This window comes from Aplysia californica, unplaced genomic scaffold (assembly GCF_000002075.1).
Source record: "Aplysia californica isolate F4 #8 unplaced genomic scaffold, AplCal3.0 scaffold00428, whole genome shotgun sequence".
Classification (NCBI taxonomy): Eukaryota; Metazoa; Mollusca; class Gastropoda; order Aplysiida; family Aplysiidae; genus Aplysia; species Aplysia californica.
Window position 1 is genome coordinate 543,797 of NW_004797698.1, and position 27,500 is coordinate 571,296.

General features: G+C 40.4%; 1 protein-coding gene across 1 annotated transcript; it reads left to right on the plus strand.

The window, feature by feature from the left end:
- The first annotated feature begins 297 nt into the window (after window positions 1–297).
- LOC100533552 (histone acetyltransferase) lies at window positions 298–17,194 on the plus strand. Its single transcript, XM_005104620.3, has 11 exons — window positions 298–398; window positions 2,428–2,499; window positions 3,502–3,577; window positions 4,662–4,782; window positions 8,319–8,460; window positions 9,268–9,424; window positions 10,319–10,423; window positions 11,173–11,279; window positions 13,455–13,606; window positions 14,743–14,859; window positions 16,305–17,194. The coding sequence occupies exons 1-11, from the start codon at window positions 392–394 to the stop codon at window positions 16,470–16,472; spliced, it is 1,224 nt and encodes a 407-aa protein (XP_005104677.1). The 5' UTR covers window positions 298–391; the 3' UTR covers window positions 16,473–17,194.
- The last annotated feature ends 10,306 nt before the right edge of the window (window positions 17,195–27,500 follow it).

Sequence of the window (27,500 nt, forward strand, 5' to 3'; positions counted from 1 at the left end):
CCCCCCTGTGTTAAAACGCTAAATCAGCTGAATCCGTCGCAGTCACCAGTTAAAAGTTTTAAGGGTGGTCTTATTGACTTCGGCCTGGATCCTGAGCGGTGTTTCCAGTTTGATTCTATTTATTTGCCAAATTGGTCCACATTGGCTTTCCGAACATAATTTTTGTCAGCTTCTCTGAAACTTTATCACAGAGGTATTTTTAGACATGAAATAAGATTACACCCAGAAAAATATGTCATTCTTAACCAAGGGGCTATTTCGTCAAAATAAATTCAATAAATAATCTGTAACTGCCATTTTCTAATAGGAGATCTACATTTTATTTTAGCTGGATAACAACAAGTTGTGACCAGCGGAAGTAGTCGGAAGTCGGAAGCAGTAGGTTGAAGATATGGCGGGTGAGTTCAGTGGGTTTTGTACTGTTTTTTTTCTGTTTTCACCAATAACTCCCTTGTCGAAAAAATGATCTTTCCCACCAGAAAGAAAATATCAAGTGTTATGACAATGGTTGATGGTCTTTTAGGTTTATTCTTCAAGCCGGAATGTAAATGACCTGCTTGTTCGTTGATCTGTCTGGGCAAGCTGAGTCCAGTCCAGTGACAACAACAACCGCAACGGTAGATCTAATATAGCAGACAACACAAATAATTCGGACCAGTTTGGCGGGGGCGGGGGGTGGGGTGGGGTGTAATTAATCAGATTATTCTTTCTGGCTTTCATGTAGATCCCCGCTGTCCGAGGTCCGGTTAGTGCCAGTATCAGTCCGGCTTTTCTAGATTCTAGCTCAGCGCACTTGTACTTGTACTGAGCATCCGTGGGATGTGGGATGACACACGATGAAATGTGCGTCAGTCTGCTAGAGTGAAGTTGAGTTTGTAGTTTGGTTTGTGGCCTAGATCTAGATTTAGATCTACTTGTAGAACCGTCTGCGTTGGTTCAGAACCGAGGCGTAGCCTACATCGTACGTCTCCTTCAAAACACGTCAAATGAATGGTCCAGTTCTAGATTCTAGAACTAGAGAGTCTAGTCTATGTGCCAGACCGCGGCAGTTAATGAGGTGAAGTGGCTGTGCCTCTTATGCATAAAGAAACTATGAATAGGCGTGTGTGGTCACATGACTGACCCATTTCTTCTCATTTTGGATGCTATTGCAGTGATCTCCTTTGATTTGTGTACTGGGAGCAAGTCGAATCGCAATGCCTCTCGATTGCCCGCAGCGTGGCAAGGTGCCGTGACTGCATCATTTTTATTATGGAGCGCGGCAACTATGCCCTTGCAGCGTCATTTTGCCTGCCTGGTGCACGGCATTCCATGCTGTGGTTCTTTGATAATACAGAGAGAAATTTGCATTACTTGCATACACTACTTTACTTGTTTTTCATTGTTTTCATTCTTGATTTGTTCATGCATTCAGAATGACCACTCATATAGAAATGTAATGAAAACATTTATTCTTCAAAAAGCAAAATACAAAATAAGAAAGGTAGTAAAAGGTCTCTTACCCTCTCTCTCCTCCCCCCCCCCTCTTTCTCTCTCTCTGTCGTTCTCTTTCTCTTTCTCTCTCTGTATGTCTGTGAGTGTCTGTGTGTATGTGTGTGTGTTCGTTCTCTTTCTCTTTCTCTCCCACACACACACACACACACACACATTTACATACACATGCACGCATTCAAATGAATACTGCAACACCAATAAAAAAACTGGTAAATGGTGACTGGTTTTCAATAAAGCATCAATGTTCTTCTAGGCATATTTTTCTCTCTGTCTGTCTGTCTCTCTCTCTCTATCTTTCTCTCTCTCTCTCTCTCTCTCTCTCTCTCTCTCTCTCTCTCTCTCTCTCTCTTTCTCTCTCTCTCTCTCTCTCTCTCTCTCTCTCTCTCGCTCTTTCTCTTTCTCTCTCTCTCACGCACACACATACATACACATTTACAAACACATTGCACGCATTCATTTTGAATGCAACACCAAAAAACTGACAAGACAAGGTAACAGGTTTACAATAAAACATCAGTGTTTAAAGGCATACTTCTCTCTCTTTCTCTCTCTCTCTCTCTCTCTCACACACACACACACACACACACACACACACACATACATGATACCACACACATGCACATGTACACCCTCCTCCCCCCCCCCCCCCCCCACAAACACACACACTCAAACGAATACAGCAACATCAGTAAACTGACTTAAAACAATGTAGTGCACTTCTCTCCCCCTCACTCTCTTGACCCCCTGAACCCAGTACTGCGACGCTACAGCTGCACTGCGGTAAAACATACGAAGACTCAGATTCAACTCAATTGAAGGTTGGGCTCTCCAACTCATCCAAATTCCACTGTGTTATATTTTTCTGAAAGTGTTTCCTGCTCCCTGCTTTCAAAAATGTATGATATTTCAAAACCATACTTTTTTTTTCCTCAGAATTAAGTGTTGCCAAGAATGAGCTGGAGGAGTTCAAATGCTCTGCCAATGATGCCATTGAATTTAAATTAGGTACAGTGTGTGGCTGACTTGTGTAACCGGTGCATGTTTGATGATTTTTTGTACTGCACAGTATCAAATATCAAAGTTACAATGTGTATGATAGCTCTTGTAAGCTTCTTTTCGTATAAAATTGTCTTTCCTTTTTTTCCCTTTTTTTTCAGTTCATTAAGTTTGGTAAGTTTAGTTACTGTAGATGAGTCACTGTTTAAACAGTGTCAACTTTTGATCATTTCGCTTTGTCAGATGTTTATTGCTTTAGAAGAAAGATTCGGCCATTGGAACTTTCAATTGTCACAGAAGTCTGCTTTGGTCAGAAATTCTCTGTTGAATCTTTCTGCTCGCCATCGACTTCTTTTTAAAAAAATTATCTGTAATCCTTAGAGTAATGTAAGCTTATTAATTCTTCTGCATTTGGCAAATTTCATAAAGATTTTCACTCGATTAGTTCCTTCTTTCTTTTTTAGTTTGAAGATGTAGTCATGTTACGAATGTCTAAATTGTATCGTTTAGTGGATAGTAACTGAAAGCTCACACTTGGATTTTCTATTTGAAAACATTTTAGCCACTGTCTTATTATCTTGGAAAAGATAAAAGTTCAAGTTTTAATGACATGATTATGATATAATGTAAATGCTAAAAATGTTTTCCTTGTGGTATCATCAAAGCAGCTGCAAGTTTTAGGTGTAACAAAATGTTATTTTCTAATGTGAAGTTGTTACTTCAGTAGCCTTGAGTATGTGCCCTTGTCCTTGGGCCCTAAGCCATATATGGAAAAAGGTGAATGTCTTTAAAAGCCGTTCTTTTTACAGGACATGGTGTTGTTTATGGTAGAAGCCAGAGGAAGAATTTTTTAAACATGTGTTAAGAGTAGTATGTGAAGCCCAGGAAGAACCTACTCTCTATTATTCTTTGTTAGTTGACTGATCATTATCTTTCTCAACTAATTCTTGTGTCATTTTGTCGGTTTACCAGTTGCCTCGCTCAACTCATTCTTGTCATTTTCCATTTCAGTCAGGAACGTGCAGGACATTGATGATGAAGAAAAAGCTTTTCCCCCTGACATGACCCATCAGGTCTTTGGAGATTCGTAAGTCTTGTCATTTACCAACCAACTACTTACATGAGCCATTGCCAAAACTTGGGGAAAAACACACACATCTCACATTAGTGTGCATAAAATGTGATGCATTAGTATTTATTCCTCCAAAACTCATACACATGTCAAATATAGGATGTAGAACCTGCATTAGCAGTTTCAGACCCCATGTCAGCTTTACCATCTTGAGTTTGTAAATTTTGTGCCAAAAATGTTTGTTTTTTTTAGTGATTCCTGGACTGTCATTTTGAGCACACCAATGCAAACTTCCAAGAATGTCCCAAATTTAGTATTTCTGGGTGTTTTTTTTTAACCTGTGCTTTGATCCTATGTTATTTGTTATCGAGAAAGGTTAATTTGCTCAAGAAATCGGTTTATTTGTTTGCAAATAAACGAACAATTCGGATCACTTGTGCGTCAGTCGTGTCGTCACAGACTAGGTGTTTCAGAAAACACCATTATTTTTCAGTAGAATCACCGTAGCTGTTTAAATCTTTTTGCTTTTCGTCGTCAAAAGCCGCAATGCGCGAAAGGAACATTGGGTTCCTAGATCTACGATTTCGGTCGGCTGTTTAACATTCGCCGTGATTGTTGTCACCTTGCGACGTTCCGGAAGTCCGAATTTCAGCCCACTTTTGTTTTGAACGGGTCATCAACAGTGCCCGGATATAAGTTTTCTCGAGTGACTTCCCCTTACCCGCTTCCCCAGAACAGTGGAAGCAACGGGGTAAAGAGAAAAACGAAAGTAGCGTCTCCCTCTCCCTCTCTCTCTCCCTCTCCCTCTCCCTCTCCCTTTTTAACTCCCAGTGAAGCATAGGCTGTCAACATTTCTCCAACGAAGCTTGTCCTGTGCATCCTTTTCTAGCTGTTTCCATGATGTCCCCGCCTTTTCCATTTCTGCATGCACCGCTCACCTCCATGTCATCTTTGGTCTTCCTTTCTTGAAATGATTCTTGCTTGGTATTTTTTATTTTTGAGAGGAATGATCTTTGATAGTTTTGTTTATTTTAGGTTTTATTTTTTAGAGAAATAGTCTTTGTTGGTTTTAATATTGTTTTTGGCTTTTATTTTCCAGAGAAATGATCTTTGGATACAGAGGTCTGAAGGTGTCCATATACTACACAGGAAGCAAACTTATCCCTTACCTGAGGATATCACACAGTGAAGTCTGTAACACTAAAGAGCATGGGGTTTCAGTAAGTATTTGTCATGTGACTAGACGCACTGAACATAAGTCTATTGAAGAAAGTGACGTCCGTACTACCAGACCCGTAACCGTGAGATTGCTGGTTCGGGGGTTTGAGCCTGAACTCGGTCTGACATTGTGTCATGCTTTGACTGCAGTGGTTTCCTGAAAATTTGTCAACACAAAAAAATAAAAATAAAAACTATGATTTGAATGGTGATAGCAGTCAGTCAACCCACAGTTACATTTATATCACAGTCGAACTTGTGTAAGACGGCCATGCATTGTTGAGGGGGAAAGTGGCCATATAAGACTGGTGGCCGTCATGCAGGACTGATGAAAATGAAGAAAGCAAACCATTTACTTCTAACGTCCCAACTGGAGGTGGTCATAGGCTTAGGACTGCCCTAAGGCTGACTGCAATTTGTTGTTGTTATTTTATTTCTTTTGGAAGGAGGGAGATGATAGGACGATTTTGTGGGACTTTTTGTTGTTAGTTTTGTTATATTTTTCAAAATTATAGTTCCAGGAAAGGTCAAAACAAAACTAAATGTTGCTGACGAGGAAGGCCAAGTGTCATAGAAAAACAAACGAACGGGTCGCCACCAATAGGCAAACGAGCGACACTTCTGTCGAGAGTTTGTGTTGACTTCCATTGTTATAGAATGGGTTTACGGTAGGGATGGGCAGGCACCGGTACCCGGTACCGGAACTCCCAGTTCTACTGAAGGGGGTGTCAGTACTGGCACTAGGCCTCCAGTACCGGCTCTGGGAAGAAGCCGACACCGTTGGTTTTTTTTACCAGTGGAAATGTGTAGGCCTAGCACCTAGCAGCTGTGACGCCAGATGCACAACGCAGCGGGTGACCTTGATACAGGACTTCAGATTCAAAATTGACAATCGAAACCGAAGTTTGCTTAAATTTAAATACGGCATCAGATCAGGTTCCACGCGAGCCACTTTGCTTATTTTGATACGCTGATTCCGAAAATGAAATCAATTTTTAGCAACGATGATTATTTTAAAAGTTCTGCATGCAAAGTTTAATCCCGCGTGGCGGCAAGCTTCAAAGGTATTTTGCGTCACAGTTCGCCTCTCCAATTCTGACTGGTGTGTGTGTTGTGTATGTATGTGTGTGAGGGGGATGCGGGCGGCGCCGATCGTGGCGTTAGGTGCAAGACACGAAGTCTGTGACGTCACCTCCTGGTGTCATTCCCAGTACTGGTGCCAGTACTGGTGGTTCTCGGCACTTGGTACCGAGAAAGTACTGACACTGGATTTCGCCGGTACCGCCCAGTACTAGTTTACGGACTGAGTTGTGGGCGGGCCTTATAGATTATGACAGGACACAAGCTTCCCTTACCAGCAGCTGAAAATTTATTGTTACCCATTGGTCAACATTGGGAGCAACGTAAGCAACATGACCGTTTCCTCCATTGGAGGCACTGACAAAAACGACAGGTGAATGAATTATGTTGGTTTGTCCACAGCGTCAGGGGAAAAAGCACAATTTTTGTTAAAGCCTTGCCGTCTCAGGCAGGTAGATTTGGACAAGATTTGATTTTTTAAAAAGGTGTCCGCTGCCACGTTGGACAGGTGCCCTTTTTACATATTATATTATACAGACCTGCCACTCATCCCGATTTAATCGGGATATCCTGATTTTTTGCCCCAAATCTCAAGCATCCCGATTTTCTCGATTTCGATCGCCAGTATCATAATTTTTTTTGTTTTGTTGCGTCTGTTGCGTCCGACTCTTGGAAAAAAATAATAAAACGTTCTGCAATCTCTTTTGCTTGGAAGCACCGATTGGACTTTTTATCCGTAGGAACTCGGAACTCTATTTTCTAAAGCATCTATGCTGAATCTTGTAGATGACTCACGCACGTTATTTCAACTAAAATCGGTGTCGTATCTATTTTGAATTCCGACTTAGATACACTCAAGATCTGCTTTCGCTTTTATAACCCAATATTCTCCGATAGTGTTCTGATTACTGTAACAATTTATGAACAATTATGACATAGGCCTAAGAATAATCTATTCATTGTTCTGCCGTTGCTTTAAAAGCAAGCTTCGTCCGAATTCTGGTTAGTCGGGCCCATCACTAAGACCTGTCAGTCGAACTTTCAAACACTCATTCGCATCACGTGACATGACCTCGTACATGTGAGTAGCACGTGTGTCGAGGACCGTCAGCTGTCGGGGTCAACAAAGTTCACTCACACCGGTCGCATTGGTCAAGGCGTTTTTCGGGACTTAACCAGTGTGTGTGACCGGGGGGTGGGGAGGGGTGTACTTTTTTTTACACTTGGGCTTAAAGTGCGTGCCGTGATACAGGTACTAATTGAGGGGAAAGGAATAAGAAGAAAAAAGATCAACCTTGGCGCGATCTTTTTTGGAGGGTGGGTGCCTTGAGTGTGTATATATATGCGATGGAAGTCAAACCTTGTTACTGTATGAAAACGCTGGCTTTTTGCATGGATGATTAGAGTTATGTATCAGCTATTTTCAAGACTACGAGAGTTTCAGCTTTACTGCAACCTGCGCTCCCCCAGTCTATCCAACTCCGACTCGGGTATATAGAGTATATATATATGCTGTATTTCAGTTTTCCCTCTATTTAGAGGCCCAAACGTGAACTTGTTCCCTCAAAAGTTTTGTCTTGCATACTTGCCTCATAAAGGGGAACCAGGAGACCCCCCCCCCCCCTCCTCAGTGCCCATGATGACTGATTTGCTGTTGGTTCCGATTTTTTTCACCAGATCCTGATTTTTTTAAACTCTAAAATCCTGATTTTTAGATTTCATAGAGTGGCAGGTCTGCTGTATTTATACAGAAAAAACGCTCGGGGGGAATTCGAAAGTGGCCTTTTGTACAGCTGGCCGTCATGGCTGGTTCGATTGTATTTATAGTGCATGCTGACTTCAGATTTTAATTTATTGTTCATAGATGAAGCACGCCACGGCAATGATTCTAAAACAAGGGTCTCAAACTCATTGCTAATTGTGGCTTGCAGAATAATATTCAACATCAAAGTTATGTGTCGGTGCAACCTGGATGTTTTTCTCGCATGCGAGGTGTACCCTTGGCTTTCGGGGGGTGGTTCAAAGACAGCTTCCTTTGGGTGTTGTTGACAAGCTTTAAGTTTTCATTTCAAAATTGTGCTTAAAAAAGAAAATACATGAAACCTTTTTTTTTTTTTCAATGTGGAATACTTGATGTGTCCCAGGTTCACCCAAACTCTCCCCCCACCAGACCCTGGGTAATTTAAGTTTGGGACACCTGTTAAAGAACCTCCAAAAAGTTGACCCATTTCTTCCAGTTGCACAGTTAAAGCATGACGCCATAAATATTTGTAAAGCGCATAGAGCCTGCTCTTGAGCGTGGATATGAGCTATATAAATGCAATTATTATTATTAAATATCATTTTTATGTGCTTAGTCTTAGGGCAGGCAACGTAATCTTTGTTTGGGACGGCAACCATCATCATTTTGTTTCTGCCCCCACCCCCCCTCCACAACCACCACCAATTTTCCTTCCAGCCGGATGACATTGAGAAGCTGCTTGCACAGGAACTTCCCCCAGGCTACCTCACCAACTTGGACACCTTCAAAGCTGCTCTCTCAGATGAGGCCACCTTCAAGCCGTTCGGGGAAAAAATAGATTCCTACACAGTCACCACAAGTGAGAGAATATGTCTTTCTTTCTGTCTTTCTTACGGTCTTTCTTTTTCAAGCCGTACAGGGAAAAAACAGATTCCTACCCAGCCACCACAAGGGACAGAATATGTCTTTCTTTCTTTCTTTCTTTCTTTCTTTCTTTCTTTCTTTCTTTCTTTCTTTCTTTTTCAAGCCATACAGGGAAAAAATAATTTCCTATAGTCACCACTAATAAGAGTATATCTTTCTTGCTTTCCTTCTTTTTTTAAACAGTTTATTGTTTAGTTAAGTGTGAGAATATGTCTTTCTTTCCTTTCAATTTTTTTTTTTGATGGGGAAGGGGGGGGATATTATTGTTTAGTCGTATTATATGAACATGCCTTTTGATTTTTGTTTCCTGTGTGTACTGTATGTGAAATTGGGGTTTGCTTGTTGGACTGCTTGAATTACCGGCGATTTAGTTACCCACCTTGGAATGAGTGTACTTTGTGTCTGTTCAACACTCCAGAAGTACCGTCCAACCTATATAATGGCCACCTGTTCAAGACGATCAACTCGCAGCAGTATTGCATACAGACGTAAGTCATTTTTGGCAACCTTTGAGATACGTCTGTATGCAATACTGCTCGCGAACTGAACAGACGAACACTTACAACCACTCCCTCCCTTACACACACACACACTCACGTTTTAAAAAAAATCAAAATGACACAATCCAAAACATCCACCTGTCTAAAAAAACAACCACTCTTCACTTCGACAGTGGGTGGGTGTCTTGGACAATTTTGACTATATATGATTACAGCTTGGGCGTCTCATGTTTCCACTTCAGAAAATGGAGAAGAGCGTCATTTTGACGTTTACTTTGCTAAAATGGAAAAGTCTGGCTTCCAAAAGTTCCACGAGCGAATTCAGTCGTTCATCAAGTTCTACATCGACGCTGCTTCGTACATCGACGTGGACGACCCCCAGTGGCAGTATTATTTCCTGTAAGGTTCAGTAATGTCATTGTAAGAGGCTGAGAAATCTTACACCTGTTTCTGTCTGTGACTGTGGGTGGTTGGCATATGCTCTCGTGTATAGTTTGCTCCTTTCCTATCAAACGTCTGTTGTCATCATCTCTCCTCCTGTTCCAGGAGCGTTACTCTCCAGTAGCACACCTAATCTTCAGTATTTATAAGGATTGGTGTTGCAAATGCAGTAAAACATTATAGTTAAATCTACTACCTTTCTGGGGTAACAATGATCAAATATTTTAGCGGCTTTTGATAAATACAGGCCTAAACTTCATTAAAAAAGCGAGGGATAGAAAGGGCAATTTTCTTCTTTTTTTTTATGTGGGGGCCCGTGAACATTTATTTAAGCCCCAAAATGTTTTTATAAAGACCTACTTTTCAAAGTACTCCGTATTTTTCACATGAAAGGGAAAGCTTCGACTCAAAAGATACCAGATCAGATTTTTTTTTACGCAGTCAAAAAGTGGTACCTTTTTAATGACCACCAGTATTTTGACACATAGCTGCAAACCTGTTCGTAAAAAACATATTTAGTATGTTTTTGTGTCAGAAAACATGTATTCTCTGTTTCCTAATATTGCTTCTCAGTGACTTGTCAATGATGAAGAAAACTTTTGAACTGTTAAACTAGGATTTAAAATAATTATGAGAATGCCGCACATAAGTCACTTGGAGAGACCTTTACTAAACATTTCTAACATTATTGTTGCTGTTCTGCTTGAAACAATGAATCTATTGCATGCAGAAGAGTGCCTATATGTGAAGGGATTGGAGGTGGGTTGCTTGTCTTATGCCCACCATCTTGACCTAGAGTAGAGTCTGTTTTTGTTTTGAAAAGTTGGCAGCTATGATGACGTCTCCCCGCAGGTTTGAAAGATACAAAGAAGACGGAGAGACCAGATTGGCAGCAGCTGGCTACATGACTGTGTACAATTTCTACGCTTACCCCACACACATTCGGCCACGTATGAGGTGAGATGACATGTATGTGTCTGTGTGTGTAAATCTTATGTTTTTACCGTTTTTTTCTCCTAGGTTTGCATGTGGTAAAATGCTGCATTAAGATAATGATAAAGACAGGGGAGTACCTTGGTCACTATACACCGGGTGCTGGTCCCGGCCCAGAGACCTCGGGAATGCCCCGCGAATTAGAATAAAATTGTCGAGACCGGGTAATGCCATGAAAATTTAAGGAAATCATCAGATTAACTCTTGAAAATAAGATTTGTTATCCAAACACTGAAAACCCCAGCTGATAAGGTGAGTAAGTTCACTTTATGCTAGTTTCGTTTGTAATTTTTTTCAATTTCTTCTTTCCGCAAGTACGTTTTGCAGTGAACAAGCCAGAATGACGGAAGTGAGATGTCATATTAAGGCTGTGCAGTCTCGAACTGGAAAATCTAGATCTGCTTTTGCATTACCTTCCAGCATGCTACAATGGTGGCCTGAAGATAACTGTCAAAATTATGACAGGCAGATGATCAATATTTGTCATTCTATTGTGGCTTTAAAAGCGAGCTTCTTCCAAGTCCTAGTTTGTTGGGCCTGTCATCAAGACCGGTCAGCAAAACTGGATCAAGCAAGTGTTCGCAATATGCTATGTAGAATCACACTCAGCCCTAGTTGACCCTAACAGCCAGGGCCGAAGAAGCCTGCCTCTAAGATAGTTTCAGTTGTGTGGATAGGGGCGTAATATACAATTACAATTTTTGTTCCTTCAGCCAAGTTCTGGTACTCACCCCCTTCCAAAGACTGGGGCTTGGGGCCAAGTTGGTCCAGACATTCTACAACACGTGCTATTCAAGGTCAGATGTGTTAGACATTACAGGTAAGATATCAGTGGTAACAATTGCAAACCGTGCAAATTTGAAATCAGGTGAAGTTTTATTGTTTGAAAAAATCGCTTGGAAACCCTTTTGCATCAGTTTGTTAAAGCACAGATTAATAGAGAGAAAAAAATTTTAAGCAACATTAATGTCAAAAGTGTATAGTCTGGTGTGCATGGCGAACATGCAGATAGCGAAGCACGCACATAACGAAAAGATTTTCAGGTTCCCAGATTTTTTTGTTAGACGTGTATATCTTTGTATATATAAAACATGTACATAATGAAATTCATACATAACGAAAAGATTTCTGCATCCCACCAACTTGGCTATGTGCTTGCTGGACTGTATATGTTTTCTGGTGCACTTGACAGTGACTCACTGTTTTCTTCGAAAATGGTAATTTAGGACTTGTGCACTGGGTGACTGATATCGTTGCTATGGAAGTGACTAGGTGATCCAGTGGGACTTCTTAGTGTCTAGCATGCTGCCCTTTTTTATCTTTAACATTTTAAATCTGTGGTTAATTTAGGTCATATGGTATTGGTCGAATGAAAGATGATTGTACCAGTGTTCATGCTGTTCTTTTTGTGCTAGCAAAACCACAGGTTGATACCTGATCGTTTGTCTACTGCAAGGTTTTGTGCCATGTAGGGCAGGCGCAGTTCATCTGTAGAGAAAGGTCGTGCAGTGCCACCCAAACTTTTAAAAATGTTCCTATACGTAAAGCACCCACAAACCGAAAATAAAAGAAGCCTTCTAAAAGCATTAGCCACATCTTTAATCAATACAACGTCCTCGCTTACGCTTTAACCGCCATTACTGTGTCTATAGCACTGTAAAATGTCTAGATCTACTGTACTATGCCAAAGTCCACACGCTTTAACTAAATATATAAGACGTTCAGCAGGGTAATCTGACCTGTAAATCGCTCTTTGGGCGAACCAAAGTGATGACGACACTCATAGTGAGTTTGTCGTTACATTAATATTAATAATTTGCATATTTCAAATGTGCCCTTGCCGAAACATAGCCCACAGTTTGCAGTTTAAAAATAAACGCGATCTATAATGTGCCCATAATAGGTGAGCCTCGGAGCGATCAGCTAAAGTTCTCAAGTGAATTATGATTGGTTTATTGTCTTACTTTAAAAAAATTTTTTTTTTTTTTGGGTCCCTTGCCCATTTCTAGGATACTGACGCCATCTGATTAGTAGAAAAATGTGCGTATGAGAGTGCCCAATAATGTATAACGTACAAATTGGTTTATTGTCTTACTATTACTTTTGAATTTAGGTCTTGCCCTAACTCTGTGACCCTGAGAATGTATTTCCCAAGATGAGTAAGTGGATTTAGAATAATAATATTACATAGACAAATAATCGTAAAATTGAAGGAAATATGAACGTGGCATAGTTAGTAAGATCACCGTCTATTGAGTTGTGCCTTTGAATAGTGTGTATTGAAGTGGTGAGAGTGTTATTTACCTGAGTGTTTAGTTCCAATACAGGATAAACTTAATTGATTTTTAGCTAATAAATTTATGTAGACTCTAGTTTTAGAAATCAAGGCAACAAGCAAAAAGAATGAAAGTTAAAACATTAGGTCCTCACCAACCCAAAGATATTAAAATTATACACCATCCCGTTTACTATGCCCTTGACTATCTTCAACCTGCAATAGCTTAATTGTGCACACCCACTTTTTAGCCCAGCGAGCCGCCCCTGATGTAGGGGCAAAGTCAAAGAGGGAGCAGAATTTTAAAAGTTTGTATGATCTGAAAAACCATAAAAATATACCTCCTGGATGTTTCTGGAAACTCACGCTGTCTGGTACAAAAAAAGTATGTTTGCTTTTCTAAAAAGTCATGTCGTTATGGTATTATATTTAGGCTTGGGAATGGACCATGTTGCGTTTTGTATGCAGTGGTTGGGAGTGCCACTGTTAAATCCTATTTCTTTTCTTTCTTTTTTTCCTCTGTTGTTGCTGTCTGTCTTACGTTTCCCCTGCAGGAAACAGCCATTATTTTGTGGATGTAATTCCTATTCTTGGCAATCGTTGTATGTGTTTAAAATTTTTAGAAATATGTGATTCTTGAATGGAAAAATTTAGGACCTGAAAATCTGTTTGCTGTGTGTGAGCCTGACTGTATGTTTTACAATAAAAATGTTTTTTCAGTGGAGGACCCTTCAGACAACTTCCAGCGTTTACGGGACTTTGTGGACGCTCAGAACTGCATGAAGCTCAAATATTTCCAGCTCAGCGAGCTGAAGAAAGGTTTCTCTCACGACATGTTGCATGAGGCTCAGACGAAGCTCAAACTCAGCAAGGTCAGTCTCTTTATTGGTGCTTTCTTTGGGACAAAAGAAGTAAAGTACATTGTAACACACACCACATACACATTCACTCACAGTCACGCACACACATACACGCGCAGTCACGCACACAAGCACACACACACACTACACACCCCATATCTTCATGCATGATGACCACCACAGCCCATGGATTCCTGTTCCTTTAAAACATAGCACCAATCCCACTGTGACCCTCGCGGTGACCCCAGATTTTGTACCCGGTCAAGGATGTTTGAAATGGGATAGCCAGTTATACAGTCAAAATTAAAGAGATATCAGTCGGGGAATGGCAAATTGTACTAGCAATCCATGATTTCGAGTTTTCCGTGTTTGTGTTATCTGTGCCTGACTACTTTTACCCTTATATTTAGTTCCATTTGTCTTGTTTGCTAGTCCTAAGGAGTAAATGTTTACTCCAAAAAGTTATTCTGTTGGACCATGTGAGACACAGAGATTTCCTTTTCCACTGCTTGTACTGTCGACAATTACTGTTGGTATTGATATCAAAATTGTTGACATATGGTAGCCATTCGACTTAAAATTCTTCAGAGCTTAAACTCATATGGAATAGAGCGCGATATACTACAATACAGTGCACAAGAATAACATGAATAACACTGTCCAGCCAAACATAAATATTTAACTCAAGGTCATGTACTAAGGTCTCATTTCACAAAGTTGCCACTATAGTCAATGCTGATAACCAAAAAAAGTGAGAAGGAAAGAAAACTTTTGTCTTTAAAAAAATGTTATGCAAAGGATAAAAGATGACATTGATCGTCCAAGGTAGCAATAAGTCAGAAGGGCAGACATGTCATTGCTGGGTAGCACAGTGTGCAGAGCCTGTTGTTTCAGAAGATGGAGAATTTTTTGTTACCAGTTTTTTAAGTCACAAAGTCGACATTTTAGGTCTTTGGCTCTTGTGTAACTAATCTTTTAGTTTTAGACCATTTCATCAACATTTTAATGCTTTTTGTCTTTTGTAACCATTTTTTCTATTCATGAGGTCACCATTTTCTTCTTAACTTACAGGACCTGTAAGTTCTAGTCGTACTACCTTGTTAAGGTAGTGCCTGAAATGATTTTGTCAATCTTTTATTTTTGTACAGCTGCAGACTCGGAGAATGTACGAGATTCTGAGACTCAAGGCCACAGACCAAAGCAACAAAGAAGAGTTCAGAGAGTACAGGCTGGATGTGAAGCGGCGCTTGAATATCCCGTACATGGTAAGACAATGTCTTGGTTTACAGCGAGGGTATTGAAGGAAAATGCCACATATCTGCAAAATGCATAATTAAAAAAAAAAAATTGGGAGGTGGAGGGGTGGGATGACTTAATAACATTGACGACTAAATAAAATTGATTCTGACGAAATTGTGCCTCCCATTAAAGTTTTTTTCCCCATAAATACAAGCGCTGTGCCATGACTAAATAAAGGGCAATGTTATAATGAGTTATTTCCCTTCTTTCAAGAAACTTTGGTGAGATGGCCTTCTTGCTCATTGTGATGATCCTGCCCTGGGTGGGCGGGGAGGGACCCAGTGGGCAATAAGCCTTAGCTTGTAATCATGTGGGGAAGAAAGAGAGATTGTCCCTGATCAGCTGCTGAGTGGGTGCCACGTGTAATGCCTACACCTGATGGCATTTGCTGGAGTGTGTTGTAGGACAAAATCTACTTTAGTTTTGTTAAGGCAAGGACTTCAACACGCATGGTCAGCAGATGATGGTTTAACACATTACACCCTAACTCACCCGGGATCGCCCGGGAATTCCCTTACGCGCTCCACCCTGACTCGCCCGGAACCGCCCGCGCCGACCCAGCGTCTTTAGAAACGAAAGTCTCGCCTTGACGAGACTCTGGGGCCGGGATTTTGATTTGCACAGTATAGCAAAAAGTTTATTCTTCCGTTTGATACCGAAACGAAATTTTTCGGGCCAGTAGTTTTAGTATTAGAGCTGATCGAAGTGCGATCGCGTTACCGACACTTTGAAAGTGCCTCGACTTGTTGAAAAGCGACACAATTGAGTTCGAAAACAGAAATAACGATGGATTTGAACAAAAACGAGCATGTGACAAATCAGATGGCTCAGATTTTGATGAAAACGTTGTAGGAAGAGTTTGGGGCGATTCCGATTGATCAGACGGAGAAATTATAGAATTTAGACCTAGGGCCCGACCGCGAGGCTGAGAGTGAGAGTGATGGGTCGGACACCCTGATTGAACTAAAAGTTAGAACATTTCCAACAGTTTGTGCATACATAAAGTTATATTTTTCTGAAACTACATTCAGTTTTCTTTCTAACTTTTATTTTTTCAGGATTTTTGGAATTTGTTTAGTATTTTTAAAATGTGTTTTTTAAAGGCTAGTATTCACGGGAGGTGGGTTCTTTCCCCTTGCTTAGGATCTGACAATGGACTTCCCATCCAGGCCCCTAGGGTGTAATGTGTTAAAGGGGCAAATTGTATGTCTGTATAGACGTTAATTTTCATTTATTCGCAAAATCTGGCTGTAAGGTAGGTTGATGGGTTAACAGGCTTTGACTGTATTACAGTTCGTATTTTTCAGGGAAAAATAAAGTTTGAAGTGTTACAGTTGTGAGTGGGTGGGGTTGTGAAAATAGTGTCTGAAGTGTACAAAGTAATGGTTGTGCATGTTCCCTGCCTCCTCAGAAAACCAAACGGATGTTTTTGAAACTGGAAAATTGCCTGAACCCTGAGGAGATAGCCCAGACGTTGGGACTGGTGACCAAGGAGCAAAAGTTTCTGACACTGGAGAACGATTTTCAAACTGCTTTGGCTGCCTACAGACGGGTTTTGGAGCGCCTTGCCAGCTCTTAAGAAGATGAAGGCAGAAGTGAACATGAGGGAATTGGGTATTTTTGGAAGGTTGAGAGCAATTACAGCATAGTCCACCTTTGATGAACTCGCTCTGGCGACTGTTTTCATTTTGGCCAACAAGAATGTTGGTTCTGTTGGCTTGATATTGGGTGAGGTATAAATGGCCATGATAGTGTAGGTTTACTTTTAGAGCATCTGAGCCGAGATATGACTGGCTTAACCGTGATAGCAGATGTCTCAGATCTGGCGCATTGTGATGATCATGAAACTTTACATAGAGTGTGATCCTGATTAATCCGGAAATCTGGATTCTGACATTGTCCGCATTTTGGCAGACTTCAGGCCAACTGTATAAAAATACTCTTGTCACAAGATGTATCCGCAAATTTTGAGTCCATTCAGGTGCATTTCCTCAAGGTCGGAAACCTTTTTTTTTTTGTGGTTAAATTTTCTGAAACAGCGAGTTAATAATAGAAAGGAATTCTAACCCCCCCCCCCCCCCCCCCGTTAGTAGGCTATACCAAAACCAAAAGAAAGTGGACTCCTGCTGTGAAGGATGAAAGTTCTCAGTTTGGTATATGTGTCCGGTTTGCTTGGGAATGTATTTACTTGTATAATGACAGTTTGCATAAAGTATGAGACAATGTGTGTGTGAACATTGATAAGTATGAATGTTTTTTGGGAATGTCCATCATTTGTTTTGTTTCCATATTTAATTTATTTTTTGTGCAAAGTAGGGAGTAGGCTTTGTTTGTTGGTTTTTGGTGTTTTTTTCGGGGGGGGTGGGGGGGGGGGGGGGTTGACTGATTGTAGTGTTCAATTATGTACAGAAACAAGTGATGAAAATGAAGTTCAAGGTTTACTGTTAGTTGTGATTTATAATTGAAGATTTGTAGAGATCTCATTCATTTCTTTTCTTGAGTGCTTGTTCTTCAGTTTGCTGTTCAAACATGTGTATGGATAACCCTCTCTCTGTGAGTAATCGGTTAAAATTGCATTTCAGATGATAACTTCAATCCAGACTATTGTTTGTGAAATTTGTTATTTCAGTAAAGATGCACTAATTTGATCGTTGTTTGGCAAGTGTCGTATGACTCTAACGTAAACTAAACTAATTTAACGTGATTAGGAAAGTTTATCCCCAAATTTACACTCCGACAAAAATGGAAATGGGCTAGCCACATCAGCAGAGTGAACGACAACAGATGGACAAAAATGTACTGAATGAAAACCAAGAACTGGACAAAGATCAAGAGGAAGACTAGAAAGGAGATGGCATGGCGACATAAGAGAGCAGATGGGTACAATCTAGCCCCTAAAAAAAGTGGAGGTCGTTATTATATATATATATATATACAGTGGAAACCTGATATAACAGGGATGATGGGAGTAGAGAAAATGTCCTGTTATATCCGATCCCTGTTAAATCAGAAATGCAAAGGAAAGTAAGCATTTGTGGACTAATCCAGCTGTACTTACTCATGGGTAGTTTCCCTAGCCACAAGTACCCACGAACAGGGGTTTTGGCACCGACTTTCTCCTTGCCTCCTTAAACCACATCAGAAGAGCTTGGTCCACGGCATCTGCATCGGGTAGTCTCATCTTCTTTCGATCCAGAGCAAACTTTTCATTGGAGTATGCTGCCACTATCTCCTCTCTGTCCTTGATAATGGTGTGAATCGACCCTTGTGGAATGTCGAACTGACGACAAATCTCTGCCAGTGCCAGTGGAGCTTGCTTTTTGTCAACAGTCTGGATTATTTCGTATTTTTGTCAATTGAAAGGCATTTTCTCTAGCGCTTGACATCGTTGGTGACACATTATGCGTGCGTGTTGCTAGGTTTCTGGCTAGATCGAGGTCTGCAGCACGTCGCAGCCCTCTCTCGCTTCACACACTGCGTGTGCTTGCAGTGGCATGGCTTGCGTGGGCTTGCACCATCACTGCGTTACTCTCTCTCTCTCTCTCTCTCTCTCTTTCTCTCTCTCTCTCTCTCTCTCTCTCTCTCTCTCTCTCTCTCTCTCTCTCTCTCCGGGCCTGTTATATATGGTATATATATATATATACAGTCAAACCTGTGTAAGACGGCCACCCATTGTCAAGGAGAAAAGTGGCCGTATAAGACAGGTGGCCGTCTTAGGCAGGACTGATCAAGATGAAGAAAACAAACTATTCCCATCTGAAGTCCCAATCGAAAGTAGCTGCATTGTTGTTGTTTTTATTGTTGTTGGTTTGTATTTTGTTTGTTATTTTTATTTTTTTGCTGATTTTGCGCAAGGGTGACAATAAAACGAAATGTATCGGACGAGGAAGACCGAGTGCAATGTTAAAACAAACACGTGGGTCGTCACCACTCGGAGAATGAGTGACGCTTCTGTCACAAGTTCATGTTGACGTCCTCTGTTACTTTGTTACAGACTGGGTAAACAGTGAACACTCATCTCACTTACGATTTGAGAAATGAGTTCTGGGCGGGGCTTATGGGTTACGAGGGATCACACGCTTACCTCACCAGCAGCTGAAAATTGGTAGCTATTGGTCAACAGTGGGAGGGGCCTATGCAACATGATCGGTTGGAGGGACTACCTAACAACAACGACAAGTGATTGGATTATGACGGCTCGCCCACAACACCCGGGGCCAGTGCACAATTTATGACAAAACGTAATGAAGTCACTAAGGTGGCCGTCTAAGACAGGTGTTTTTGCTCAGTGCGATAGGGGTTGTGTGTTCAAATATGGTGGCCGCGGCCGCGTTGGACAGGTACCCGTCTTACACAGTTAAATTATATAGAAAAAACGAAAGGGGGGAAATGGAAAGTGACCGTTTGTACAGGTGGCCGTCTTATAGAGGTGGCCGTCCGGGCAGGTTCGACTGTATATATGTATATAATATATATAATACTGGCCTCTCAATTCTTTAGGAAAATTTTTGCTTTTGATATTATACTACTGGTCAATTCTCAATAATTTTGTTTTCAGGGGTATTTAAGAGCCTTGAAGTTTCAGAACAACCAAAGCATTTTCAAGGCTCTCCACCCACTTGGTTTTGTAATATTGGAGATAGAAATTAAATTTGCATGTCAAGCCTCTAAAATAATCCTTGTTTTTAAAATTACTTTAATTTTCATTGTAATTAGCAGATTTTGACTTAACTACCTATGCAAACAGAAACATACAAAGAAGGAACTGAGGGCAACCGTGCTACAGTGCAAAAAGAAGTAAAGAGACTTTATTAAGGGAAGAACTCCTACCTCAAAAATTGTAAACGTAAAATCCAACAGTGCTCTTCTACTACTACTGTGACTACTGTACTACTTCATGAAATAGTACATCAAAGTAGAGACTGAGAAAATAGAAGTGTTGTAAGGGGTGGGGCAGAAGAACTCGGGCATTGTGATGGGTGATTGATTATGAGAATCCTTTTTTAAAATCTTATTTCTAGCAGTACCAGGTTGTGGTAATACATTTATTATTTAGTAAGGTATAAGAGTCTTTCTTGGCCTTGTTAAGCTGATTTTATTATTCACCTATTCTGGCTACTGCACTTAATGTGCATATCGTTGATGGAATTCACAAACCGGCTACATGCAGAAAGGCAAATTTTAAAGGAGAGACAAAAAACGATTAGTGTTAAAACGCGTAGCGTAATCTTATATGTTTATATATGAGAGGTTAAGTTATAAGTGTTCTGACCCATTACTACTTGATTTGTCTTAAATACAGCAACCGTTTGTTTTAAAAAGCATGTAGCCGGTTATGGAATCACAAGAAATGAACAGCGCTATGCAAGTGGCCGGTTCTCTGCAGGTGGCCGGTTCGCGTAGGACATTTCCCCGCACAGCCGCGACACGAGACGTCATGTAGCCAGTTAGGCACAGCTGCGCGTGTCACTGCTTGCTATAGAGGTGTAGATCTAGATCTACTTGAAGGACGGCAAGCTAGCTTATGATAGTTTAACTGATGTTTCAATCTTATGAGTTGATTGCTTTGAAGTGGGTTCGAATCTCGTCCATGTCGATTCACACCTAAAAATCACACCTCAACAGGCTTCAGCATTACAAGATATCTGCTTTAGGTGGCCTTTTGTAAGAGACAATGAGTGGTTGGATGGGAATTAAATCATACTTACTTCACTTGAAATCCCTCCTGTTGGGCAATACATCAAGTATCTGATCAGTGCCGTTGCTAGCTCTAATTTGTCTTATAAATGATGTTATACCATGTTAAGTGGTGTAACACAGAGCAGCAAAGCCTGTGTTGAATGAACCAGTGCAATGAGGCCATGTGTTTATTTTCACTTGTACTGAATCGGTGGTTGGGTATAAACCTGCTTACCGGGAGGTGTGGGTTCGAATTTTATCACAGGCTGAGTCATATATCAGAAACTTTAAAACTGGCATTCTAGCTTCTGTTTCGCTTGATATTGATATCAAGTGATCAGTGCCTGGAGAAGTCATCGACGTACTGTGACTATGTGACGAGAAAATTAAGCTGTGCTTCCCCCAATATTCAAGTGTGTTAGGGCATCAATCTTTTCACTGTGGTAAACAAAGCCCCAAACCAATCCAAACTAAAGTTGTTGAGAAAAACAGTAGCAGATCTTTTCAGTTTACGGGAACAGTCTAAGAAACCTGCAGTTTTGTTTGAAATCCACTCAGGGCAGAGTTTTGGCAAGATGGCCTGAGGATTTTTATCTGGGATGAGAGGTTATGGGTTCGAATCCCTGACTGTTGAGTGCAAAAAAGGTTTGCAATTGGACCACTTTGCATCATTATGTCTGGTGTCCTATTGAGAGATTGTGGAAAACGGTGTCATTTGATTGTGTCTAGTGGGGTTAAAAACTTCTTCTTGTACACATGTATTTAACATTCATGATCACTCACACTCAAGTAAAGAAGGGCACACGGAAACAAACAACCAAACACTTTGTGACAGGAGAAAGTAGGACTGATAATCAGAAACAGTGAAGTGGGGGGTGAAGAAGTTGTGTACATTTGTTAACATGTAATGTGATATAATGTATAGATCTATATACATGTAGCACGAATTGTGCGGGTATTTCTCTTTATTTATTTAATGAGTCAGACGTGCTCAATGAAGAGAGTTTCTCTCAAGCAACAAGTAGCATCTTGTGGAATCAAATAAACTTAAGTAGCATTGTACACATTGAGCTGTGCGTCAATTTAATACTACAAACCAACCGAAACTAAAGAGAAAGAATAAAGAAATGGGTAATAGAAGTGTGGCAACTAACTGAAAGTAATCAGCTCTTACAATGACATAGTTCGTAATCTGTTAAATTACCTTAAAAGATTTCCTCCTCAATCAGAATGAAAGTAAGGCGTTTGAATTTGAAAGATCTCCCCTAAATAAGTAATGCATTTATTTAACAAGGCTCCTGGGCTTTGTCTTGATCAGCATCGTTGGGGGTTACTAAGTCAACAGTCTGTCGTAAAATGCATGATAGTCAACTGGCATCACCTCTTTCAGCATTTCGAGATGTTGGTATTTCTCCTTTTTTATTTTCCTGGAGCAACTGTAGAGGGGTCCATCAGCTCCCCATTTGGTTGGTTCCGACCCCTTGGAAGGATCTGGTAGGGCTCATCTCCATGGCTCAGTTTGTAGGATATATTTTGACCAGGAGTGTACAGGATACACCTCAGGTCCACCACTGAAGGGTCTCCGACCTTTCTGCCTGGACGGATGGAATCCAGGTTGGAAATTTGAGTGTAGTCCTGGAAGAACTGATGTTGCACATATTTCACTTGGTAAGGAAAGGGTTTTGAGCATGCTAACTGTATTTTCTCGACGTACTGAACTGGCACATAAATATAGGGGCGTTCACCAACCTCCTCTCAATACAACTGTGCACAGAGTCTACCACCATTTGTGTATGCCGCTTTTCCAGTATTTTTTGTTCAATTTGAACTCCGTTTTTGGTAGAAAAATGGAGAAGCGCTTTTGCCAAAGTTGCATCTATTTTGATAGGTGCATCCATCACTATATATAAGATGTAGGCCTACTTTTTGTAGCCAAGATTGCTTTTCAAAAAGTTAATTATGCACGACGCAAATTCGTTTGCCGAAAGGGCACATTCTCCCTCGTGCCAGACGTAACCCATGACTTCACTGGTAGCAAGGTTATAAAACATGAAGTGATGAAACCGCCAGTTTAGTCTTGTAATAAAGAGATGACGCCTTGAGTCTTGGTGTCAAAAGAACAGCTTGTACATCCATACAACACACCAGGGTTTTTTCATCTTCTGTTAAAGATGTGATGGCCATTTCCTTGTCTGCTGCTTTGGTTTTCCGTGCGACATCTTTGCGCTCGCGATGCTCTAACTTTAACCAAACTTGTTCGTCCACATTGCCGCAGTCATATCCCACACAAATATCACACACATTGATCCTTACGGGGACGGAACAAAGCCAAATTTAAGCTCGTCAAAAATTTGTTTCACCACTTTACGACACTCCATTTCTTTGCACTTTGACGTGTAGAGCCTGTAAACAGCAAAACTTTGGAAAAGGGGCTCAAGGTAGAGTTTTGTTGAGCTGGCCCTGCAGTAGTGTGATGGTAGTCGGGGTAGTTTGTCGAAGAACTCTTCAACACAGAAGGCCCTGTCTTCCTGGCGAGGAGATACATCAGGCGCACGTGCACTCCTGTTTGGCAGCTCATTTATCACTCAGTCTCTACTAATGCACCACTTTCTTAGTCCGGTGGTTGACAAAAAGAATTGTCGACATACTCTTTTGCGCACACCGTCAGATGCTCTCAAGAAGTCAAGAAGTAACTACATGTAAATATGTACTTTGCTTTCTGAAACTTTGGTCGTTGGACACAGGCTCAGCGGGCATTGTTGTAGTAACGGTTCTTCGGTGGACATCATACTTTTCGATGAATGCTCCGACAAACGTCCTTTTCTCTGCCCATGTGAGGTTCCATATATATATCTTTAACGATTCTTTCTCTTTCCTCATCATTAAGTTCGTTACACTGGTATGGGTTCTTTTTACAATTGCATCTTTTCCTAAAGAACGGGCTGGAGTTTTAGCTTTCGTCTTGGATCTGCTAAGAATTCTTGTCCTTGTTCTCTCAGCAACCTGCTCTCATTTTTTTCCAGCCGTGCTCCCCAATCTTTTTATGACGAAATGGAAGTCCCCCATCATGATCACTCTTATCATTATCTTCTTCCGTTTGGCATCCATCCACAGTCATTTGAGAATCATCTTTTCCATTACCTTTATTTTCATCTTCCTTCGTTTCGTCACTTTCTCCCCCGCCCTTCTGGGCGCAAACCCTATCCATTTCATCAGTCTCCAATCCTTCAGCAGCTTTTCCAGAACTGCCCTCCATTTGTCCACTAGCTCCTCACAGTTGCTCATCATTTTCATCCTCACTCCTTTCATTTCCATGAAGAACTAGATATCTACTTCACTCATTCCATTTCTTTCCGTCTGGTCTTCGTTTCCTCCATCATCTCCGCCGCAGTTTTCCTCCATGTCCTCATTATAGACTTTTATCTCTTACAGTTGCAAACCCTTCATCATTGTCTTCCCATTCCTGCCGCATTTGTCCATTCATGTCACAAGAATTCATTTCTTCTGCACACAACTCACCGATATAATGCCTCTCGCCATCTTCCATTCCGATGTCAATCACTTTTCCGTGAGAGCTTTCTAGATCAGGGGGAATATCTATCTGGCAATAGTGAAAACGAAAAGTTCTCAAATTCAGGGTCATTCTGAAGAATGTCATTAACGTTTTCTGACACAGAAATGTTCAAGAAACCTGGATGGCGCGGAGTGGATGATGACGGCCCTGGGCAATCTCGAGGCTAATGACAGAGTTGAATCGTGGTCGTTTTGCTAGAGTGCAGTTGGCATTGTCCACGGCTTTTTCAAGTGTCTTTTTAACAATTTCTCTTGTCTTCGTCAGACTCAACTCTACCAGGCGTCTCCCTCGTGAGAAGGGATTAATCATGTATCTGTCCTGTCAGAAAGACAATGAATCAAGTATGATCTATACTTGTATTGTGCTTGCTTTAACTCCATTAACATGGCTCATCTGTCTTACACAAAGTTTACGGAGATTGCCAGTTCAGATTTCAAGAGTGCCATTTCCATTTGGTTAATGGTTATGGATGCTCTCTTTACAACCGTAAATCCTAGCTGATGACCGCGGCATGTGTTATTTCCTATCTTCTATTCCAGTTGAACATACACACCACCTCCTCTTATAAATTACATCTGATCTAATAATAAATAGTATTTATATATATATGGCATCTGCATAATATGACGCAAATCCTCTCAGCAAGTTTTATGCGCTTTACTATCTCAGTGACTTGGGAAGCATACGGTGCAAGCTGTCATTTTACAGACGCAAAATCACTAACATACGGACAAGACATTTGGCTGTCTATGGCCAGGTATCCATTCACACCTAGTTGAAGTTGAAGTGGGGAAAATTCGTGGAGGTGCCTTTCTCAAGGATACAACATTTGACCTAAGCTTCGGTCCCACGAACCCCAACCTCACGATTATGAGTGCTGTAGCCTAACCACTAGACCGCCGACGCCTCAGCAATGATATCAAAACCAGACATTAATCATTAAACATATCATTGATAATGAACAATAAAAAAAAAAGGATGTCAGCTGGAAGAGCATGATATTGATACATGTATACGGTCATACACATCCATTAAGATACAAAATATTGAGAACGGACCAATCAATAATGTAGATACACACTCGTGGTCACAAACAATGAAAAGGTCAAGAACAAAAATTATTGTATCATAATAAAATTACATGTGTAGCCTACCAACAAAGAGACAACTACAATAAAGGTCATATTTTATTCATGCTTATTACGACATTCAGATTACTACTGCGACAACCACTGCTGCTGCTCCAGCCCATTATCCTCCTCCTCCTCCTACTACAACAACAACAACAACAACATCAACAACTACTACTACAACTACTACTACTATTACGGCTGTCGCTAACACTATGTCCACTACAACATTATGTTGATGATAGATAGGCAATAATAATAATGATGACAACAACAATAATAGTAGTAATGCTAATAATAATGATAATAATAATAATAAACAGAATCAGAATTTAGATCATTTAAATGGGAGTCTTCGTCCCTGCCTGTCAAGGCCAACCCTGGCTAAGGGGATACAAACATCTCTAAGTAGAAAGACCTTGTTACTAAATGACAGTTCTCCCCACACGGGAATCGAACTCAGGAGGAGGAGGAGAAGAAGAAGAAGGGCTTGCAAAAAAAACCCCAAAAATCCGGATCCATAACGTGGCTCAAACTCTTGATCATGTCTATAATATGTTTATAATTTCATTATGTGTACAAATGGACATTTTACTTGATAAAACAAATTTGGTAAATCTAACTCTAACCATACTTACCTAAATAAATCACTTGATAGTTGACAAAGTTTTGATGGGTACTGGTGATGATTAAAACATTAGTTCAAGAAAAGACCCCTTTATATCAGGAGAAGTTAAAAGGTGCGCAGCGGGGAAGCATGTAGCCGGTTTTAACTTACAGGTGTCAACGAGTGTCGCGACGGTCTGGTGAAATCGAAGCGGCTATGTACATGGCCGGTTTGTCAATCCCATTTTTTCATCAGCTACAGGTGTCCGTTTTGGAAAGTCTCAATTAAAACGTATTTCTAGGTGGGGTTTTTTTTTCCAAATCTAATACATGTAATATTTATTGGGGGCACGTATTAAGCTATTTATTCTACTTGTTAAGCAAATAAAAAGAAAATTGAAATTGTTGCATGTAACCGGTTTGTGAATCCCATCGACGATATTTAGTTAGGTGTAATATTGAAAAACAATAGGGCATGTCAGGTTTATTATGTCTTTTTTTGTGCAAAATTTTCAATGAATCTTGAGAAATGAAATGAGATTGAAATATAACTTCGCTTTGCTGTCCTCGTCAGATCTTTTATATATTGTATAAATTTTAAAATTTCTTTTTTGCCTTTCGAAGAAAATTTGTCCTTCCTGGATATGAAATTAAAACCATTTGAATACATATATATCATGTGTGAGTTGTGTTTGTTTATTGTAGAATCACCGCCAATGGCTTCGCACGAATACTAATGACTGCTAGTTTTGTTCCCATCAGCAGCTTTCTCTTTTTCAGTTCTGTAAATCGCGAAGAATTCCTACTAGATGTCCCCAACATAATTTTTTGTCAGTGTTGGCTCATGTGTAATGTGGTACAGAATAACATTATTGAGCTACGTTTTTCTGTGTCTTTTCAAGACTGTCCACTTACTTGGCATGGTGTAATTGGGGATTGAGGTGGAATTTGGATGACGGGCCTCATATATGTGTGCCTGGAGAAAGGTCCCAGTTGTCAGCAAATTGAGCAAAGCCATTTTTGAGCAATGGGGTGAAAAGACCAAAAAGTTCGTGCCTGGTAACAAATTTAGTTTAATCAGAAAACACACATTTAACCATTTCTTAATAACATATTGAAAGGATTTTATAACCCATTTTAATTACCAGTAGTTATTTTTACATGTGTTATACTTCACCGAACGTTAAAATTGTTTTTGTTTTTTTATTTTCTCAAAACTTTATTTTTACACCCAGTGTTACAAAATGTGGAACATCTCTAAAACTACTCAAAATAATGGAAAAATTTTAAAAATCAGCTACAACAAAAATTATGCTCTTTTTTTCAATATCCAAAATTTACGACACTGGGCCCTTTCTCCAGGCACACACACTACATAATGATACCCTTAACCCTTTAGTTGAGAGGGGAGTTATACATGAAGTGTATATCATATTATACCTATTATATGCCGTGTAATCAGACAAATCCTGCGGGTGGTTGGAGGTCGCCACTGGTAGGTTCTTCTGATTTACTATCCTTCTGTTGCTGCTGTCTGTCTGTCTTCTTCCCAGCACTAAATAACCATTATTGCGTTGATGTGCTTCTCTTTACCCAAACCCAAAACAAATAAATTAGA

Excerpts from the sequence above, each read along its gene's own strand:
- LOC100533552 (XM_005104620.3), top strand. Across the intron at positions 3,578-4,661 it reads CATCAGGTCTTTGGAGATTC|AGAAATGATCTTTGGATACA; the intron begins GTAAGTCTTGTC and ends TTTATTTTCCAG. Across the intron at positions 9,425-10,318 it reads CAGTGGCAGTATTATTTCCT|GTTTGAAAGATACAAAGAAG; the intron begins GTAAGGTTCAGT and ends GTCTCCCCGCAG.